The sequence below is a fragment of the Zingiber officinale genome, chromosome 9A, assembly GCF_018446385.1.
Source record: "Zingiber officinale cultivar Zhangliang chromosome 9A, Zo_v1.1, whole genome shotgun sequence".
NCBI classification, from domain to species: Eukaryota; Viridiplantae; Streptophyta; class Magnoliopsida; order Zingiberales; family Zingiberaceae; genus Zingiber; species Zingiber officinale.
Genome location: NC_056002.1, coordinates 80,015,288 through 80,030,600, shown reverse-complemented (window position 1 = coordinate 80,030,600; position 15,313 = coordinate 80,015,288). Strand labels below are relative to the sequence as shown.

The 15,313-nt window shown below is 37.3% G+C and overlaps 2 protein-coding genes across 2 annotated transcripts; both read right to left on the bottom strand.

Annotated features, from left to right (window-relative positions):
* Nucleotides 1–12,029: 12,029 nt before the first annotated feature.
* On the bottom strand, nt 12,030–13,504 carry LOC122019292 (CDPK-related protein kinase-like). The gene is made up of 5 exons (XM_042576775.1): nt 13,429–13,504; nt 12,680–12,721; nt 12,471–12,579; nt 12,249–12,312; nt 12,030–12,061 (listed from the first exon to the last, which is right to left on the bottom strand). Exons 1-5 carry the CDS (start codon nt 13,455–13,457, stop codon nt 12,030–12,032), a joined length of 276 nt encoding a protein of 91 aa, XP_042432709.1. The 5' UTR covers nt 13,458–13,504.
* A 23-nt stretch (nt 13,505–13,527) lies between these two features.
* Nucleotides 13,528–13,911, bottom strand: LOC122019291 (uracil-DNA glycosylase, mitochondrial-like). The gene has a single exon (XM_042576774.1). The coding sequence runs from the start codon at nt 13,909–13,911 to the stop codon at nt 13,528–13,530; it is 384 nt and encodes a 127-aa protein (XP_042432708.1).
* Between the last annotated feature and the right edge of the window lie 1,402 nt (nt 13,912–15,313).

Here is a 15,313-nt window from a genome sequence, read left to right as displayed (position 1 = left end):
CATTCCCCCTTATTTCACCATGAATGATGAGGATAAATAAACAAATAAAAATAAAAATAAAATAGAAAAAAAAAGGGCTAAGGGAGAAGGAAAGCAAAAACTAAGTTTGCTACCTCTTCCCCCTTAACATAAAAGGGAGCAAGAAAAGAGAAAACTATTTTTCTCTCATTTTCTCTCATCCATCCTCTCCCTCACTGAAACCTCAGTTCCCCTCTCCTCCATTTTCGGCCCCAAGCCAAGGTTTTCTCCTAAGAAAACCTAAGATACAAGGAGGACTTAGCAAAGGAATCAAGGGAAAGGAACTAGAAGAAGAGGCTACTTCTTCTTCTTCATACCTTAGATCCACAAGCGAAAAGGATGTAAGATTTCCCCTCACCTGTGGTACAAGGCTTTTATGTGCTTTTCGGATTTTAAGAAGATTTTAAAACCTAGAAACAAGTTTGAGAAAATTCGGCCAAGAAGAGCTTTCAAAATCTAATGGTGTTTAAACTAGTCTTCACTACATGATGGATTTTTCTATACTATGTAAAGGGGTTCTTCTTCATAATTTTATACCTATATGATGCTTGATCAGAGGAGTACTGGACCCTAGAATTTCGGCCAAAAATATTCTTAAGAGGCTAGGGAAAATCTATTGTTTTACCCAACTAGTACAAGGTTCTCCCTATGAAATATTAAGGATCATGTATTAGTTTTCCTTCCTTAGAAGATATTTGAAACTAAGAGAAAACCCACTCATATGATTCGGTCAAGAAAGGGTTTAGGGTTAGGAAGACCTTGAAATTTAAATAACCATGCTCATGTGATAGAATACAAAGATCTTAAAGGATTTGTATGCTTGAATATTGCTAGAATTTCATGAACTCCTTCTTAGGGTTTTTCGGCCATGATGAGATGGATGGCTTAGAAAAGCTTAAACAAAATTTTAATATGCTCAATACCTCTGTGCTATTTAGATATGAAAGTTGGTTAATGCCCTCATGCTTAATTAGGGTGTAGAAAATTAGTTACATGACATATAACATGTATGACCACAAGGGGTCCTAGCTTATTCATGAACCAATTTGTATACATGTTTCTTAGTAACTTTTTCCATGAAACTTACTTAGGTTTTTCATGCTTTAGGCCACTTAAAAACCTAGCTAAGGAATGGTAGGTTTCGGCCACGAGAAAAAAATAAGAGAAAAAGAGGAAAAGAAACCTAGAAAGCCTAAGACACAATTCATATGTATACTCATTATGCTTGTCCTTATACATGCTAAGAAACTTGTATAAATTCTCATGCTTTTAGGCTATTTGAAGCAAGTTCATATTCTGTGAGTTTCGGCCAAGTAGGGTTTAAAAGACCTAGAGGCCTTAGAAATGAAACCAAATGTGTTAAAAGTACTTATTATGAAAATAGGATAATGTGTTGATTGTTTCACATGCTTGTATAGTTTTTCCATGACCTAAATGAACCCTTGAATGCTTCGGTCATGAAGGAATAGATGCCCTAGAAACCCTAGGACTTAAATTAAATATGCTCATGTCACTCTACATGAAATATGATAAGTAGAAAGCCAAGGTTCAATTGCTATATGTTGTTTTATGACCTAAAATGATGCTAGGGTATGTTTCGGCCATAACTATTGTATGATGCCTTGTATGAATTTATACATAATGTTAGTCCAAGTTCACATGCTTGTATGCTTGTTTGAAGCCCTAATGAGAACTTGTTAAATTTCGGCCATGACATATGTTAAGGGCTTGAAGAACTTAGGAACTAATTCAAATGTGTCAAATGTGTTTACCTTTTTCCTTGGTAAAAATGTTATAAATATGATTTAAAGTTGTCCATGATTTTATGTCATATGGAACCTTGTTTTACACCTTAAGATTTTGGCCATATGAAATTAGGGACTCGAGGAACTTAGAAACTAAGTTAATCATGTTTATAATGCTTCCTATGAAAATGTTATGATGATAATTTAGGTGCCACATGCTTGGATGTTGTGTTTAACCTAAATTGAGCCCTAAAGGGTTTCGCCAACAAGGGTTTATGAAGCTTAAAACCAAGATAAATATGATATCATGTTTCCTATGATAGGATAATCACAAGATACACCCTTATGCTTAATATGTATGCTTGTGATTTATGACTTATGATATGATATGCATGCTTTTATGATATGATGTGCTTTGTGCTAAAAATATGCATGCTTATGTTATGATATGTGGTTAAATTATGCATGCTTTAATGCTATGTTGAGTGCTTAAAATATGCATGCCTTTATGATAAGTTATGTGGATAAAATATGCATGCCTTTATGATAAGCTATGTGGATAAAATATGCATGCTTGATGATATGCTTTATGCTTAAGATAAGCATGTTTTTATGATCTATGCCTAAGTGATGCATATTGTTATGACATGATGTATGCCTAAGTGATGCATACCTTTATGATATGATGTATGCCTAAGTGGTGCATACCTTTATGACATGATGTATGCCTAAGTGATGCATACCTTTATGATATGATGTATGCCTAAGTGATGCATACCTTTATGATATGATGTATGCCTAAGTGATGCATACTTTTATGACATGATGTATGCCTAAGTGATGCATACTTTTATGATGTGTGCCTAAGTGATGCATGCTTTTATGATACATGATATGGATGACATGTACTGCTTTATGTGCCAAGTGGGCCGGGTGGTTACACCATAAGCGCCCCGGGTACTAAGGACCTCGTTAGGGATGGGCTCCTAAGTGCCCCTAGGACTAAGGGCCTAGTATGTTTGCCTCGTAGGGTTCAAGACTTGCTACCTTGGACCTACAAGGTTGCACGCAATATGTAAGTGGTACATAGCCGGGATCCCCCTTATGTTGAGATTATTTTTAAGTATATATGTAAAAGAAAATGATTTTAAAGATCATGAGACATACACATATTTTTCGGATACATGTTTTCCAAAATCATATTGCATACACCTTATGATTATGCTATGTTTCATGTTATGCTCTTGATTATGATATGTCATGATAAGGTATGATTATGTTATGTTCATGCTATACCTTATAGACATGTTCGGTCATGGAATTGTTGATGCTTGATATATAGATTTCGGCCATAGATATGATGATGCCTTGATGTACATGTTTCGGCCATGGAATGATGCTTTGATATACATGTTTCGGCCATGCTTTGATATACCATAATACTTGTTTGTTATGCCATGTCTAGCTATGTTTTATGCAATGCACTATGTATATGTTTCGGCCATGGTGATGCTTGATATGCTATGACTAGTTGTGATTATATTATGATGCATGATATGCTTGAATAGAATGCTATGTTATGCCATGATTAGTTGAGATTAAGACTTGTTGATGCATTCTTGATTATGTACTGATTGTTGGTTTTAGTGAGTAGGAAAGGAACTTACTGAGCCATGAGTGCTCATAGCTTACTTTCCTTGTACCATAGATAAAGGAAAAAGCTGGATGAGTTAGAGGAGCAGTAGGAGGGGCAATGAAGATGTGTGTGGCAGTGGCTAGGCAACCAAATAAATAAGAACCTGCTTAAAGTTTCTTTAAAGAACTATGCATTGGTATTTTATGACTTGTGATACCTAAACATGTGTGGCTTGACATTATAATTCCACTAGATTTGATGTTATGATTTTGATGCCATGTGATAGTATAGTTCAAAAGAAATTTAAAAGAAAAGTTTTATTAAAACTATGAAAATTATTTTAAGTCTTCCGCTGTTTTAAAAAGAAAAATTTATACGTAGAGTATCGTAGCCCCGTCCCTTAGGGTAGCAGGGAGGGTGGGCGTTACAGGTTGGTATCAGAGCCAAAGTTTATTGCCAGCTCACTACACACACATCAAGCCTCTTACCTGCCGCTTCAAGTAAGAATGTTTATGCTTAATTTACTTGTTATATGCTTATGTTTAAATTTCTTGTTACATGCGTATGTTTAGTTTCATGTTATATAACTTATGCTTTATTTTCTTTACTACATTGCTTATGCTTTATTTCCTTATGTTACATTGTTTGTCATTGTATTCCTTTTTTTTTTCCTTATGTTGTTTATGTTTTAGTTCATGTTTTACTTGCTTATGTTTGATGCTTTATTCTATGCTTTTAGTTATAAATTAGATTAGGAGTACATATTGGTAGGTTAGGAATAATACCATAACAAATAGATAAAAACAAACCAGTACGTTAGATTGGCTAAAATTGATAACCACTTACACTAGTCTATTTCTTTTAGATAAACATGGTTAGGACACGCAATACCCGAACCGGAGGGGCAGTGACTCCACCAGATCTGACGCAGGTAGTCGCAGACCTCCAGCATCAGATCGCAGAACAACAACAGCTGATCACTACCTTAATGGGTCAGCAAGGCAACCCAGTTACCCCACCGGTGAATCCACTACCTGTTATACCTACAGCCGCACCAGTGCCCCCGGCAGCCCCTACTCCGATGGTCCGACAAGAGGCCTATCTAATTCAGTGGCAAAGGCTTAAGCCGGAAGCATTCTCGGGAAACTGTGAACCATGGGATGCGCAAGCCTGGCTCAAAACCGTGGAGAACATAATGGAACTATTGGATTGGCCTGAACACGAGAAGGTCAAATGCGCGTTGTTCTGTCTTACCGGAGATGCCCGGATGTGGTGGGACAAAGTAAAGGCGAAAAGGCAAATAAACCAAATGCAGTGGACAGATTTTGAGACAGAGTTCTTAGAGGAATTTTTCCATATGCAAGTGACCAACAAGCACTATGATGAGTTCACTGAGTTCCGGCAAGGTGATCTGTCAGTCAATGAAGCCGTCAAGAGGTTCAACCGCTTAGCTCGATTGTGCCCAGAACAGGTCCGTACTGAAAAAGAAAGGGTCCGGTTGATGTTAAGAACGCATCATAGCCGTGGACGTGGCCACCTGGTCTTGGCACCCCAAGTGCACGAGACTGAGCAAGCACTATCGGATAAGGCCAAAGCAGTACGAACCGGAGGACAAGTACTAATCGCGCGACAAGCAATCGAACCAGCCTGCAAAAACTGAAAGAGAAAAAGAGAGGATAAAGACGGGAAGGTGGTCAAGCCAATAAGCGTTAAGCAAAGTACCTTCGGGTGTGCCGCAGGAAAGAATATGACGGTTCCGTATCACGGACGATGGAATATTATACCTCGGGGATGATTATGTATTCGGGGATCCAGATGATGCGAAGAAGAAGAATCTGGAAGAAGCTATGCCTTATGCAATGCAGGTTCCACTAAGATGTACCAGGACACGAAAAAGAAATTTTGGTGGTCCGGTATGAAAAGAGAAGTGGCTCAATACGTCAGTACTTGTCCGACGTGCCAAAGGGTAAAAGCTGAACACCAGAGACCCGGTGGATTATTACAACCTGTCCAAATTCCATAATGGAAATGGGAAGAAATCTCCATGGATTTCATTTCAGGTCTACCCAAGACGACAAACGGGTATGATGCTATATGGGTGATCGTGGATAGATTCGAAGAAGTCTGCACACTTTTGCGATCAAGATGACTTATTCAATCGAACAACTAGCGCAATATGTTAAGGAAATCGTCGATTACATGGTATCCCTAAGACCATTATTTCGATAGAGACAGACGTTTTGTCTCGCACTTTTGGGAGGCGTTCGAAGGCCCTCGCACGAAGTTGTTGTTTAGACGCCTTCCACCCAGTGATGGGCGATGAAAGAGTAAATCAAATATTGGAAGATATGTTAAGAGCTTGTGCACTGGACGAGGGGCAGTGTCGATATTTATACCGGCGAATGCGCCTCAATAATAGCTACCAAGCTACTATTGGAATGGCACCAGGCTCTATATAGAGGAAGTGTAGATCTCTATATCGGTATGAAAGTGGTGAAAAGAAGGAAATGGGGTTCGAACGATTTATTGATGACACCACCAGAGCTATACAAAATCCGCAGATCATAGAAACTCCGTCGAATAGAGAATTATCCTGAGATAAGCGAAGCAGACAAATTCAACATCGGAGACTTGGTATTCCTTAAAGTATCCCCAATAAAAGGGATAATGAGGTTTGGAAAGAGAAGCAAGTTAAGCCCAAGATATGTAGGACCGTACCGGATTTTAAAAAGAGTGGGCCAAGTCGCATACAGACTGGAACTACCTTCAGACATGGCAGTCATTCACAACGTGTTCCATGTATCGATGCTCAAGAAATGTACTCCCAGCACAGATCAAGTGATTGAGCCTCAGTCGGTACAGGTGCAGGAAGACCTGAGTTATGAAAGTAAACCCATCCAGATTCTAGACCGAGAAATAAAGAGATTGAGGAACAAAGAAATACCTTTAGTAAAGGTATTGTGGCGGAATCAACGATTTGAAGAAGCCACCTGGGAGCGCGAGGACGATATGAAACAAAAGTACCCGAAGTTATTTTAAAGTTCGAGGACGAACTTTTTATGAGGTACGGGGTACTGTAATACCCACTAACCTTGTAAGATAAATATATGAATGTGGGATTTTGCCTTAGAAAAATAATTAGAAGTGAGTTGAACCAAAAAGGAAATAAAAAGAAATAAAAATAGGGAGAGGTCAAGGATTGAACCTTGAACCTCTTATATTATATTTCATAGAATTAATGGGTAATGACCAGTTGGGATAGGAATAATATGTTGATAGCAAAGGAGGGAAACTTATGATAAAGATGAGAGTAAAAGCTAGCCAAAAGGAAACAAGAAAAGAGCAAGAGAAAGGCAATTTTGCCTTCCTCCCTTCCTCTCCCTCTTCCTCTTTGATTTTGCCGAAATGTTTAAAGAGGAATTAAGGGGATTCATTCCCCCTTATTTCACCATGAATGATGAGGATAAATAAACAAATAAAAATAAAAATAAAATAGAAAAAAAAGGGCTAAGGGAGAACGAAAGCAAAAACTAAGTTTGCTACCTCTTCCCCCTTAACATAAAAGGGAGCAAGAAAAGAGAAAACTATTTTTCTCTCATTTTCTCTCATCCATCCTCTCCCTCACCGAAACCTCAGTTCCCCTCTCCTCCATTTTCGGCCCCAAGCCAAGGTTTTCTCCTAAGAAAACCTAAGATACAAGGAGGACTTAGCAAAGGAATCAAGGGAAAGGAACTAGAAGAAGAGGCTACTTCTTCTTCTTCATACCTTAGATCCACAAGCGAAAAGGATGTAAGCTTTCCCCTCACCTGTGGTACAAGGCTTTTATGTGCTTTTTGGATTTTAAGAAGATTTTAAAACCTAGAAACAAGTTTGAGAAAATTCGGCCAAGAAGAGCTTTCAAAATCTAATGGTGTTTAAACTAGTCTTCACTACATGATGGATTTTTCTATACTATGTAAAGGGGTTCTTCATCATAATTTTATACCTATATGATGCTTGATCAGAGGAGTACTGAACCCTAGAATTTCGGCCAAAAATATTCTTAAGAGGCTAGGGAAAATCTATTGTTTTACCCAACTAGTACAAGGTTCTCCCTATGAAATATTAAGGATCATGTATTAGTTTTCCTTCCTTAGAAGATATTTGAAACTAAGAGAAAACCCACTCATATGATTCGGTCAAGAAAGGTTTTAGGGTTAGGAAGACCTTGAAATTTAAATAACCATGCTCATGTGATAGAATACAAAGATCTTAAAGGATTTGTATGCTTGAATATTGCTAGAATTTCATGAACTCCTTCTTAGGGTTTTTCGGCCATGATGAGATGGATGGCTTAGAAAAGCTTAAACAAAATTTTAATAGGCTCAATACCTCTGTGCTATTTAGATATGAAAGTTGGTTAATGCCCTCATGCTTAATTAGGGTGTAGAAAATTAGTTGCATGACATATAACATGTATGACCACAAGGGGTCCTAGCTTATTCATGAACCAATTTGTATACATGTTTCTTAGTAACTTTTTCCATGAAACTTACTTAGGTTTTTCATGCTTTAGGCCACTTAAAAACCTAGCTAAGGAATGGTAGGTTTCGGCCACGAGAAAAAAATAAGAGAAAAAGAGGAAAAGAAACCTAGAAAGCCTAAGACACAATTCATATGTATACTCATTATGCTTGTCCTTATACATGCTATGAAACTTGTATAAATTCTCATGCTTTTAGGCTATTTGAAGCAAGTTCATATTCTGTGAGTTTCGGCCAAGTAGGGTTTAAAAGACCTAGAGGCCTTAGAAATGAAACCAAATGTGTTAAAAGTACTTATTATGAAAATAGGATAATGTGTTGATTGTTTCACATGCTTGTATAGTTTTTCCATGACCTAAATGAACCCTTGAATGCTTCGGTCATGAAGGAATAGATGCCCTAGAAACCCTAGGACTTAAATTAAATATGCTCATGTCACTCTACATGAAATATGATAAGTAGAAAGCCAAGGTTCAATTGCTATATGTTGTTTTATGACCTAAAATGATGCTAGGGTATGTTTCGGCCATAACTATTGTATGATGCCTTGTATGAATTTATACATAATGTTAGTCCAAGTTCACATGCTTGTATGCTTGTTTGAAGCCCTAATGAGAACTTGTTAAATTTCGGCCATGACATATGTTAAGGGCTTGAAGAACTTAGGAACTAATTCAAATGTGTCAAATGTGTTTACCTTGTTCCTTGGTAAAAATGTTATAAATATGATTTAAAGTTGTCCATGATTTTATGTCATATGGAACCTTGTTTTACACCTTAAGATTTCAGCCATATGAAATTAGGGACTCGAGGAACTTAGAAACTAAGTTAATCATGTTTATAATGCTTCCTATGAAAATGTTATGATGATAATTTAGGTGCCACATGCTTGGATGTTGTGTTTAACCTAAATTGAGCCCTAAAGGGTTTTGGCCACAAGGGTTTAGGAAGCTTAAAACCAAGATAAATATGATATCATGTTTCCTATGATAGGATAATCACAAGATACACCCTTATGCTTAATATGTATGCTTGTGATTTATGACTTATGATATGATATGCATGCTTTTATGATATGATGTGCTTTGTGCTAAAAATATGCATGCTTATGTTATGATATGTGGTTAAATTATGCATGCTTTAATGCTATGTTGAGTGCTTAAAATATGCATGCCTTTATGATAAGCTATGTGGATAAAATATGCATGCTTGATGATATGCTTTATGCTTAAGATATGCATGTTTTTATGATCTATGCCTAAGTGATGCATATTGTTATGACATGATGTATGCCTAAGTGATGCATACCTTTATGATATGATGTATGCCTAAGTGATGCATACCTTTATGACATGATGTATGCCTAAGTGATGCATACCTTTATGATATGATGTATGCCTAAGTGATGCATACCTTTATGATATGATGTATGCCTAAGTGATGCATACTTTTATGACATGATGTATGCCTAAGTGATGCATACTTTTATGATGTGTGCCTAAGTGATGCATGCTTTTATGATACATGATATGCATGACATGTACTTTACTTTATGTGTGAGTGGCTTGTACCAAGGGTGGGCTCCATAAGCGCCCCGGGGACTAAGGACCTCGTTAGGGATGGGCTCCTAAGTGCCCCTAGGACTAAGGGCCTAGTATGTTTGCCTCGTAGGGTTCAAGACTTGCTACCTTGGACCTACAAGGTTGCGCGCAATATGTAAGTGGTACATAGCCGGGATCCCCCTTATGTTGAGATTATTTTCAAGTATATATGTAAAAGAAAATGGTTTTAAAGATCATGAGACATACACATGTTTTTCGGATACATGTTTTCCAAAATCATATTGCATACACCTTATGATTATGCTATGTTTCATGTTATGCTCTTGATTATGATATGCCATGATAAGGTATAATTATGTTATGTTCATGCTATACCTTATAGACATGTTCGGCCATGGAATTGTTGATGCTTGATATATAGATTTCGGCCATAGATATGATGATGCCTTGATGTACATGTTTCGGCCATGGAATGATGCTTTGATATACATGTTTCGGCCATGCTTTGATATACCATAATACTTGTTTGTTATGCCATGTCTAGCTATGTTTTATGCAATGCACTATGTATATGTTTCGGCCATGGTGATGCTTGATATTCTATGACTAGTTGTGATTATATTATGATGCATGATATGCTTGAATAGAATGCTATGTTATGCCATGATTAGTTGAGATTATGACTTGTTGATGCATTCTTGATTATGTGCTGATTGTTGGTTTTAGTGAGTAGGAAAGGAACTTACTGAGCCATGAGTGCTCATAGCTTACTTTCCTTGTACCACAGATAAAGGAAAAAGCTGGATGAGTTAGAGGAGCAGCAGGAGGGGCAATGAAGATGTGTGTGGCAGTGGCTAGGCAACCAAATAAATAAGAACCTGCTTAAAGTTTCTTTAAACAACTATGCATTGGTATTTTATGACTTGTGATACCTAAACATGTGTGGCTTGACATTATGATTCCACTAGATTTGATGTTATGATTTTGATGCCATGTGATAGTATAGTTCAAAAGAAATTTAAAAGAAAAGTTTTATTAAAACTATGAAAATTATTTTAAGTCTTCCGCTGTTTTAAAAAGAAAAATTTATACGTAGAGTATCGTAGCCCCGTCCCTTAGGGTAGCAGGGAGGGCGGGCGTTACAAGAATAATAGGAGCTTACCACGATAAGGAAAAGCGAACATAGGAAAAACAAGATATAACCAGTTAAGTTGCGCAGCCTAGTGTTAACTTTTGCTTCATGGTATGTAAATATGGCAGTTGTTACAAGTGCAAATGGTTGATACACAATTGTGAGAAGTTTTGTAGGGTGATACTTCTGAAATATGAAGGAACAACATCAATAAGGAACTAACATAGGTACATAAGAAATATAGCGATATCAAATTCATTATGATCAAGCTAAAAACCAAGAGTAGGTTGTCAAATTTTGTTCGATGCTGAAAACTCTAAGAGGTAACCCATTTACTAGAATACAAAGGTCAACTGATTATGTTTTTCATTAGTTCTCTCCCAAGTTATGTAACTTTGTTGAAATTCAATAAAAAGATTACTCTCAAGTCGCCATAAACTAATTTGTCCAAAAAGAAAACGAAGTATTCTCAAGGATCCATGAGGAGGAAGAAGCCAAACTTAACCATACATCCTCCCAAGTACCAAGACTCTACAGGTCAATAATACATAAAAGTTTTAACCATGCCAGTGGAAAGTCCTTCTCCATTTGGTGCTACAAGATTTGAAATTTAAGCACACATTTACCGGGTTTGTAGAGTAGTAGCTCTAAGATATCCATATTGGGTTTGCCTTCTAAGTCATCTATTGCTATATCAATTTTTGAACCTTTAATTGTTAGTTTAAAGGCACCATACATTGTAGATCCCTTAACGTTCAAGACACATAGATCTAACACTTGCATGCATTATTCATTGAGTTGAAATTTTGCCTTCTAATATTGTTAAATACTTCTATCTTGTTTTCATGTTAAACCTGGTATTTAATCCTTCCCCATTCTACATTAACATTGCTTAAGTTTGTTGTGGAAATTTCATCTCATGCACTAACCCATATCAACTGAGGATATTTGGGTTATCAATGTATGGATAATTGAGAGTAATTATCAGGTCGAAATAGTTTCTTAGTAACAGTGGATGCTATAAGTTGTCACAAAACAATTTGACATATGATTCAAGAATGATGTGAACAAACAAGTAACTACTGTATAAAATTCTATAAATCCAAAGCCAACTAAAGAATAATTAAAAAGACCTGCTAGAAAAATTTGAAACAATTTCAATTGGCATCTTGAGGTGATCAAACTCAAAAATGTCTTCCAAGTAGCCAAGTTAAATATGAGTGCCACGCGATGTTGACAATTATTAGTTTGTAACCCTTCCCACTTTTCTCTTTCCAATCTAATATTACTTATATCCTATTCAAGATTATTATTACTTCTCATCATTTGCTGTTGTACTTTGATAGATTTATGTTAATGCAACAATTCTTACATGATGCTTTCGTTAAAAATTAAAGCTGAAAAAAGAGGACTCTATTCTATTACAGCAAAAATCTGTAAAATACCTAAAATATAATGCAGAAAATGATAGGTTGAATGACACATTCAAAAACTTCAGTGGCAAAGGAAACTCACAACAAATGGTACTAGAGAAAACAACAAAAGGAATCCATAACAAAATAGGATAACATTTTCATGTTTAACATCACCAAAAAAGCAATCAACTAGACCATGCCACTAAACAATGCTCACCTGGTTTAACAAAATCAATCAACTTCATCTGAGCATTTTCATCTCTAGTGGTGAAAAGAAAATTCTGTTGTTAAATACAAGGAAGAAATATTAACAGCACTGAAAAATATATGTTGAAAAAGAAATGAACAGCAGAATACCCTAAGTTGCTCCTGTAAAATAAGAGATCTAAAGTAATATCATGTCTGCATAAATTGAATGAAAGTTCTCTATGATACAAACCTCTGGCTTTAAATCACGATGCACAACACCTTGAAGATGACAAAAGGCGATTACACTCAGTATTTGAATAACTATAGCTTTTGCATCCTCCTCTGAGTACCTTCCACCTCTTGAGAACACAAGGGAAAAAAAGCAATCAAAAGCTATTAATTTTCAAATTCAAATAATCAAATAGATATAAATTATGGCCAATAAAATCACTTTTTTACCTGGATAAAATTCTTTCTAATAATTCTCCACCTTCACATAATCTGGAAAAGAGAAAAACATATTGTTGAGTTCCAAATTAACAGAAGTACTACATAATTTTTTTTAAAAAAAATTGCTGCCCATCATCTTAGAAGTGTTCATTTTAAAATTTGCATGCAAAAGTATTATCATTTTTCCTTAGTGCTGGATACAAAGTGGAAAGCAAAGAGGCATATTAGTAGGATACTACATGCAAAAAGTTTTGGATATATCAACTCTATCTTGTGACATGGAACAAATATCATATGTAGAAATGTTGTTATTCATTGTTAAGTTAACTAGAGTTAATTAAGACATACACGGACAAGGCTTTGAGGATTTACTTGAAAATATATTACAAATTATATTTTGGCATTTTTGGTTAAATTTTTTTTCAAAAAAAAAAACAAGAACCAAATATAATTAAACTATCAAACTCATCAAACCAAAGCAAGGCATAGAAACCAAAATTTAAATCATGTTCTTTTCGATTTTGTACATGGAACCAAATAATGGAGGCCTCAGATAAAATGACCAACATCATTCTACAAGCCACTGCTACTAGATCAATACACTTTGACAGTATGAATAAACTTGATATTCATCTAGTTAATAAATGGGAATCAGGAGGCACAAACTGTCAAAGTTGTAGCATGCGTAAGAAACAAGAAACTCAAAGAACATGACATACAATGAGGCATAACAAAATGATTCAGGTCAAGGAGTCTACCTGTCCAATAATGACTGCCTTGACTTCATCAAAGGAAGTCAAATGAAGAGCATTAAATATAAGGTGGGGCGGAGGGTAGATAGGGACGCTGCTGCGCATCTACATCTCCACAAACCTGCACAGGTTCTGCGCGTAGGGTTTCTGAAGCTCGCCGGGGAGAGCCTCCAGCCATGCCTCCTCGACCAAGAGCTCTCCCAGCTTCACATACGGATCGGAATGAGTACCTTTCCTTGTCGCGATCCTTTCGGAACAGATACTGAGGTTCTGCTTCCATCGGGAAAGGGATCGGCCGGCGTCGACCCTCTTCGCCCTCTTCGCCTGCTCCGACGTGAGTGCGGAGGGGTGTTCACCGGCGACAAGAGGAGGGGCGTGGAGGGTGGAGAGGGGGGATTTGAGGGTCATGGATTCCGGGGAGAGGGAGATCGGGCGGAGACGCTTCGGCGAGCGGAGGAGCTCGCCTAGGGCTTTGGAGGAGGAATGCATGGCTTCGGGATTGGAAGTTGGAAGACCAGGTAAATAATTGGGTATATTTATCATGCATTTCCTAAACCCATAGCGGGAGTATCTTTAGGGTTCCCAGGACACAACGCCCCTTTTTAATCCAACACGGAGAGCTCAAAGGCCTTCTTCAGAAGGCCTCTCCGATGCTCGGAAAAGGTCACCTGCCGGCTGGCCAGTCTCTCTATCCTCCTCATCTGCGTCTTCCCCCTCACCATGTCGACCAATTAGTCGATAACACACCCGGAGGCAGCGCTGAATCCTACCGTGAGCAGCAAAATCAGCGAGCAAGGAGCTCCGATCAGTCCTGGCCACACGAGGATCGACAAGGAGGAATCAAATCAGAAGAAGGAGATGAGGAATCGAGGTTACCAGATATGAGATCGAGTAAGAGTGGAGGAGGGATACTTCTAGTGACTCGGCGATGACTCCAATCCACACAGGCAGCCTCTTCTTACCCAGAGGAGGAGATGGAGGAGATGCGGTGTGGTTGGCTGAAGAAGCAAGGGCATCATGCGTCGATCTAGAAAGGGGAAGTGGGAGATGAGGCTGAGAGAGATGGTGGACGGTGCGATATAGGTTTAGGTTTGGAGGAAATATTGAAGTGTTGCAAATTTGGCTTAAGTATTGGTGGGAAAATAAATTATTTTATTTTATCATAGACACCGGGTTTTAAAAACCGCTGTTAAAATCGGTGTCTATTAACAAAAAAAAAGGCGCTCATATACATCAGCTTAAAAAACCGATGTTTATGAGCGAAAATCTGCGCTTATAGACACTGGTTTTTGGAAAAACCGGTGTAAAATACTCAAAGACATCGGTTTTTGCTTAAAACCGATGTTGTTCCACCGATGTCTATGAGGGTTTTTCTTGTAGTGCATATATATCTAATTATATCAAGGTTATGGGTCATAACCATGCACCATATCATATAACATTCATAATATATTTATAACATAAAATCTACTATAATTTCAATAAAGACGTATGAGCCATAACACCATGGTGGTCCAGTTATGTGGTTAGTAGGCGGGGGTCAAGGGGGCAACGTCCCTTTCAGAGGTTGGGGGGCAGTGCCCCCGATACAAAATTACTTTGCATACTCAATGTATGAGTTGTTACCACACCTAAGAACCTGCTACCCACAAAAATCGACACATTGTTGTTCTCAACAGTTTGGCTAAACCCTTGTTGTTCACAATAGTTTTTGGCTAAGACCTTGGAAGTACATATTTTTATCAAACGAAATCGGCTATAACACGTGTTCATAATATATATGAAGATGCTATATCCTTTAGTTTGTTCAACACAAACTATTTCATTTCTAATAAAAATAAACACTCATAATCATACAAATCATAGTAATATCTCATGCAATTTCTATATC

Excerpts from the sequence above, each read along its gene's own strand:
- LOC122019292 (XM_042576775.1), bottom strand. The coding sequence starts at position 13,457 with ATGAAGTCAAGGCAGTCATTATTGGACAG. Across the intron at positions 12,722-13,428 it reads AGGCAGTCATTATTGGACAG|ATTATGTGAAGGTGGAGAAT; the intron begins GTAGACTCCTTG and ends TCTCTTTTCCAG. Across the intron at positions 12,580-12,679 it reads TTAGAAAGAATTTTATCCAG|AGGTGGAAGGTACTCAGAGG; the intron begins GTAAAAAAGTGA and ends TGTGTTCTCAAG.
- LOC122019291 (XM_042576774.1), bottom strand. The coding sequence starts at position 13,911 with ATGCATTCCTCCTCCAAAGCCCTAGGCGAGCTCCTCCGCTCGCCGAAG.